The sequence below is a fragment of the Pipistrellus hanaki genome, assembly GCF_964339955.1.
Source record: "Pipistrellus hanaki genome assembly, contig: scaffold_57, whole genome shotgun sequence".
Taxonomy (NCBI): domain Eukaryota; kingdom Metazoa; phylum Chordata; class Mammalia; order Chiroptera; family Vespertilionidae; genus Pipistrellus; species Pipistrellus hanaki.
The window spans coordinates 159,840-166,139 of record NW_028182277.1 but is presented as its reverse complement, the minus strand read 5'-3'; the positions used below and the strand labels follow the sequence as shown (position 1 = coordinate 166,139).

General features: G+C 53.8%; 1 protein-coding gene across 1 annotated transcript; it reads right to left on the bottom strand.

Annotated features, from left to right (window-relative positions):
* Positions 1–2,453: 2,453 nt before the first annotated feature.
* Positions 2,454–6,069, bottom strand: LOC311616101 (phosphofurin acidic cluster sorting protein 2-like; the record flags this gene model as incomplete). The annotated part of the gene is given in 5 exon segments (XM_084907327.1): positions 2,454–3,813; positions 3,817–4,370; positions 4,466–4,879; positions 4,981–5,948; positions 6,038–6,069. Coding segments are annotated over 5 exon segments (3,012 nt in total). The 3' UTR covers positions 2,454–2,769.
* Positions 6,070–6,300: the final 231 nt, after the last annotated feature.

The window sequence follows — 6,300 nt, the reverse complement described above, 5'->3', positions numbered from 1 at the left end:
CCCAGGACAGGGACCCTAATGGAATCTCCAATGTCTTTATCACAAGAGAAAATAGCTTAGCCTGAGGCCTGAGGAGAATCACAAATAAGGGAGAAGCTTCTTTAAGAAGAAGAGAAAATGACCAATTAGGACAACCACACCCTCTCCAGCATACCTCTCCGTGTCCAAGCACCAGAGAGCCTTTTTTCCAGGGGAACCCCCATCCACCAAGTCCCTACAATAACCCTATGAGCTGGGCCTCAGTATTCCCCATGGTCAGAGAAACAAACACTCAGAGAGATGCAGTGACCTGAAGACTCACAGCAAGCAGGTGGCTGAGTGGCCACTGTGCTGTGGAGGGGCAGGGCACAGCTGGGACATGGTTGGTCCCAACCCCGTTGGTTAGTAGCCATGACTGGAGGCACTGGCCTGGGTTTGGCAGATGGCTTTACGGAGGCCAACAGCATCATCAGGCTGGGAAATTGTGGAGGTACTGGTCCAGCCAGATGCCCAGGATGCAGTAGATGGACCTGGGGAGAGAGAGAGGTGAGAAGCAAAGTCTGAGCTGTGCCCTTTCCTTCCACATGGCCCTCCCAGAGGTCCTTTGCCTCCTGCTCCTGCCCATTCAGGAGGCCAGACATACTCCTTGCCCACCTTCAGTCTGGCAGTTCTGGCAGAGACATGCCTGGTCACCCAGGAGGGGCTGGCAGAAAGCATTCCTAACTGACAGCTCTGGATCAATGAGGGAACCACCTGTCCTTTCTTCAAAGGAACCTGACATGTTCTCTCAGTGTCCCTGTCCCCTCCCACTACCTTCCCACCAAAATGTCAACTCAATGAGGACAGGGAAGGCTGGTGTCCTCCCTGTTCATGTCACTCATTGGCACACAGTCGGTGCTCCAGGAATAGCTGACCAATCAGCAACAAACAAACTGTTTTTATCCCTGTCTTCCAAGGGCCTCCCTATCTCCTCAAACTTTGGCTTCTGCACCTACGTGCTGCCTAATTCAATAGCTTTCCTGTGGGTTTCTTTTCCTCCCATTGAAACTCAACTCGCACAGGGTGGGTTACAATTGCCAAGCTGCCACTGAGAAGGTTCTACCAGATTAATGAATATGGTCCCAGGATAGGGGTGCAGGCAGGGCTGGGATTAGGAGCGGAAGGGTATGAACTTTCTGAGGGTCTGACTTTCTCCCTGAGCTTCCACTGTTCTCCCACACCACCCATATCCACATGCACAGCTCTCTTTGACACCTTCCCTTTTTTTTTTTTTTTTTTTTTTTTTTTAGAAGCACTCAGACCTCTGCCCTCTTGCAGAAACCACATCATGTGTGGGATCCGGGGTTCTGCCAGCACCTTGAATTCACACTCCCCATACTCCCCCTCCTGGCTCTGACCCGAAACTGACTCACGTTTTCTGCTGGAACAGAGGTTCACCTTCCTCTTCACGGTATGGGAAGATGCAGCCATAGGGAGAGGAAGCCAGGAGGACGTCACATCGGCTGTCCCGTGGACACTACGAGCCTGTACAGTCTAGTGTGACTGAATCGCTCCCAACTACAATAGAAGAAAGCTCTGGAGTGCAGGCATGGGTTCTGCTCTGTGCACTGGATTATGGGCAGTGCCGAGAGACATGTCTGTCACTGGCAGACTTCTGATATATATTTGCTGAATGAGTGAGCACCAAACCAGTCCCATCACAGCTAGCTGGGAGGGCCTGGGCCCCACTGCTCACCCCTGGGGTTTCTCTTCTGGCTTCACCCAGGACAGAGACCAATAACAGAATCTCCAGTCCCTTTATGACATGAAGAAAGAGGCCCTGAGAAGAATCACATATGAGGAAGAAAAATGACCAACTAGCACAGCCACAGCCCCTGCTGCAGGCCTAGAGAAAGCTTTAGGGGAACACCCTACAGCGCCCCTACAAAAACCCTGTGAGGATGCTCCTTGACTCACTTCATGTTCTTAGACACAAACTCTCAGAGGGATGCAGCGATCTGAGAGGTCACAGCCAGCAAGTGGCCAAATGACCACCAAGCTGTGGAGAGGCAGGTTACTCACCTTGTCAATAGCTGGTCCAACACCTGCTGTGTGGCAGCGAACTTTCTGTGATCACATGAAGAGGTAGGGACAAAGGTGGGTCGCTGCCCAGGAAGGAGGGCACTGGTTCGCCCAGCCCGTGTGCCTGTGGGTCTGCACCATGCAGTTCTTTTTCTTTTTCTTTTTCTTTTTTTCTATTTTGCTCCCTGAGGCATGGTTCATTGGGAACCATAAGAGGATGCTGCTGGGGCCACTTGGCTGCTTGGCAGCTGGGGTTCAAGGCTGGGCTGGCCGGCCTCCATGTTGTGCTCCGGATGCCCCAATGGGAGGCCAGCCCTTTGCCTCTGGCAGCCCAGCTCTGAGTCTGGGCACAGGCTGGAGCCATCTCCCAGGGTTAAGCAGGGCCGTGGTTTCCAGGAAGAACAGGTCTCCAAGACCAGAACCCTTCTCACTGAAAGTGTTGAGGATCCTGAGGCTAAAACACACCTTCCATCATGCTCCAGTTCAAGAGTGACCTCCCACCACCTGACCTCCCACTTGCTGGAATGTTCTTGTTATTAGTCAGAGCATTTGGGGTTCTCAGTGGGGGCAACCCCCTTAGGTTCCAGGCTGTGAGCACATTCTAACTTAAAACAGTTTCTCTGTGTTTTCAGGGTCCGTGTCTGTAGTAAACTGAACTGTTAACAGAAAAGCAGCTGGGCCCTTCTGGGCTTGGCCCAGGCAGAGTGAAGGGCAGGGGGAGGGGCAGGGCTAGAGGGTGGAATTGGAGTGTCCGAAGGTGCAGATGGGGAAGTGCTTGACGTGGGAGGACCAGTGGGCTGCCAGCTGGAAGAACTTCACGTCGTCCCACTCCACGCCATCAGTGAGGACCCGCTGCCTGTTCTCCTGGTTCTTAGCTGAGCAGAGCAAGCGGCCAATGCCCTGGATGCACTGGCTTTTGGACTCCAAGTCCTTGCCCTTGTCTTTCTTGGGCAAAAACATCCCTTTCTTTTTCTCCTCCTTGGTGACCACAGTCAGGGACATTGCGGGCGTGCCTGCATCCTCGCCACTGCTGGACAGCCTGCTGATCAGGAGAGACCGGAAGGTGCATAGGAATGTGTTTTTGGTGGTAGGCAGGTCTTCCTTCTTCCCATTTCTCTTCCTGTTTGTGGGCTGGGCTGCCATCCAATAATCCACCTGTAGCTCCATCACCGCAGCACTGACACCCTGGATGGAGGAAGAGGAAGGTAGGCCTCCACTCACTGATGAGGAGAAGGTTGGTTTGTGTGAGGCCTCCCTGGCGGGGGACCTAAGCATGTAGGAGCATGAGGGGACCGCATCATCTGTGTCTCCTGACGTGGCTGAAGTTGGTTCCACTATTTCAACTTTCACTGTCCCCACAAAGGGAATGAACTTCTGAGAGGACAACTTGCCCGGGCTCTTCAGCTTAGAGATGAGCATGGCCTCTGCGATGGGCAGTTGGTGGACACAGTTGGCCCCTCTGATGTACTCTGTGATTCTCGACACAATGTTCTGCACAGAACTCTGGGCCTCCAGATGGTTGAACATGTCCTGCCAGACCAGGTCCTGAAAGAGGTTGTTATAGCGATGATCCACAGAGCCCAGGTAGCTGGCCACGGGGTGGGAACCCAGCGGGATGACCTGGAAGCGCATGTAGCCCAGCCAGTCAGGGTTCCTGTGGGACAGCTGCTCCACAAAGACCCGCAGCAGGGTGCTGAAGTAGTGCTGAGCCCCCGCCACTGCGATCTTCACTGGCATCGGGGCCTGGGTATTGCAGTCGCAGTATCTTTGTATTCAGGAGATGATGAATCTGAAGGCCTTCTGGACATCCACCATGGAGCAGGTGCGTACGATGGGCAGCGTGTGCTGCTGCAGGATGTCCGACAGGAACTGCCCCTGCCTGTCAGAGGTGCTGATGAGGATGATGTTCCTGGGCAGAGAGTCATTGGAGATGAGGATGTTGTTCAGTTGATCGCACACGGTCTTCCTGGGGATCTGCAGGTGGCTCTGTGGCACTGGGCAGCTCTCCTCGATCAGGCTGTTGGACAACTCATTCAGGGATCTTCTCCGGCCCTGATAGGTGGGCTGCTTCTCTTTGGAGCTGCTGGAGGGGAGGACCAGAGACTCGGTCTTGATGGTGCGCCTGCTGGGTGGCAGCTTCTTAATGAGCTTGTCCTGCGCAGAGTTCTCTGCCTCCGGGCTGTCCTCAGGCTGTGCCGGCTGCTCCCCAGGGTTGGACATGCTGGGGGCCACCCAGTCAGAGCCGCTTTCACTTGACAGGCTTTCACAGTATGACCTGAGTTTGGGCCTGGGCTTGGGGGTGCCTAGGACTCTGTCATCCTCCTCCATATCTGGGCCACTTGACAGGCTTTCAGAGTATGTCATGAGCTTAGGCATGGGAGGGGTTAGGAGCAGTCATCATCCTCCTTATCTGAGCTGCTCTCACTGGGGTTCACCAGCCTGTAAAACAGATCAGCCACTTCCTTGTCCACATCGGGGAATTGCACCTCAGGCTCATGCTTTGAGTCCAGGACTTCTTCCATCATTTGGTACCTGTGCAGCCAGGCTGCGACTTTCTGCTGATAGTCCTGTTGCCTGGTCATGGGCCTCCTTCTTCTTATCGGCTTCTTGTCTAGGCCATGCCTGTGAGCAGCATTGTAGCTGACCTCCAGCTCAGGAAAGACAATCTCAGAGTCTCCTTCAGAGAAGTTATCTGCCTTGGTGCTGGCCGGCATGGCTCTGTCCAAGTGCCTGATGGGCTGGCTCGATAGAGAGAAGACACAGGTCTTATCCACCTTGGTGGCAGGGGTGCTGTAGGCCATCAAGTTAGAGACACTGCCACTGAACAGCTGCCTAGGCCCTGGGCCTTCACAGGCATGTTGGCCAGCCGAGGAGGCTCCTTCTGAGTCCGGGCACTATGTATGCTCCTCGTCTCCATCTGACAGCTAGCGTGTGCCAGGCCTTCAAAGTATTGTCTGGTCTTGGTCTTGGTGTTGCTAAGGATGATGCCATCATCCTCCGTGTCTGGGTCACTGTTGCTTGGATTATCAAGATTGTGATAGAGAAGGTCCAGGTTCTCTTCCGCCTCCAGGACATGCTCTGTAGCGTCCTGATCTGAGTCTAGGACCTCTTCTGACATGTTGGACCTGGGAAGCAGCACCATGACTTTCTGCTTCAAGTTTCGTTGCATGCATCCCTGCTGCTTCTTGGGCTGCCTCAGGTCAAAGTCATCTTCTTCCAGGTCCTGCCTGGGTGTCACGTTGTAGCTGGCCTCCAGCTCAGAGAAGCTCTCAGATTTCCCTTTGGTGTAGTTATTTGTAAGCTTGGCCTTGAGGCTGGCATGCATGGTGTTGTCCTTGTAGTTGATGGGCTGACTGGACAGGAAGGAAATCCAGATCTCAGCCACCCTGATGGAGGACTCCTGGATGCTGCTGCTGAGGCTCAGCACCTGGCCACACTCGGGGGGTTGCTGCATCACCTCAGCCATGTGGATAGCACCTGTGGCCAGTGTCTTGTAGCCCAGGGTGATCTGGTTGTTTTTGCACTTCCTCTGCTGCAGCATGATCTGGAGCTTGTTGCCTTCTCCCTTGAGGAAGTGTGGGTACTGCAGGGAGAAGGTCTCCACTTGTCCACTAGTGGGCAGCACAATTTCATGGGATCTCAAGATGCCTTTGGAGCCCTGCATCTGCACTGCTATCACCATGGAGATGGGCTCCTTCTCCAGCTCCTTCAAGATCACCAGCTTCTTTAAAGTCAGGCTGCAGAGCCTGAGCACAAAGCTGGGGCTGGAGCAGTCCACCTCCCAGGTAGAGAAGAGGTTCATGGGCACTGGGGTGTTGAGCGAGCATGGTGGGTGAGTTGGCCAGTCCCACAGGTAATGAGGAAGCTGCAGCTGCTTGCAGCATACAGGTACCTGATGGTTTCTCCCCCTGTGGTGGGACAGAGGAGGGACATGATTGGTGGCAAGAGGTGGAACACAGTGATGGAAGGATAGAGTGGATGAAAAATGGTCACATACTTGACTGTGACTAGCACAGGTAAGGCCTGCATGGTGGCCTTTCAAACTCAGAGACCTAAATTAACCACAAAGTTGGCCTGAAATTAGAACTTGTTATCTCAAAGCAGGCCCGTGTCTTCCCTGACAAAGGTCAATCTTTACCCTCACTGAGCCTGTCTATTGTCTTTTGGCATCCACAATAGCACACCTTTGTAATGTCAAAGAAATTTTCCTTTTGCTGGACACCTCCAAGCACAGGCACTGCTCTGTGCTCTGCAGAGACC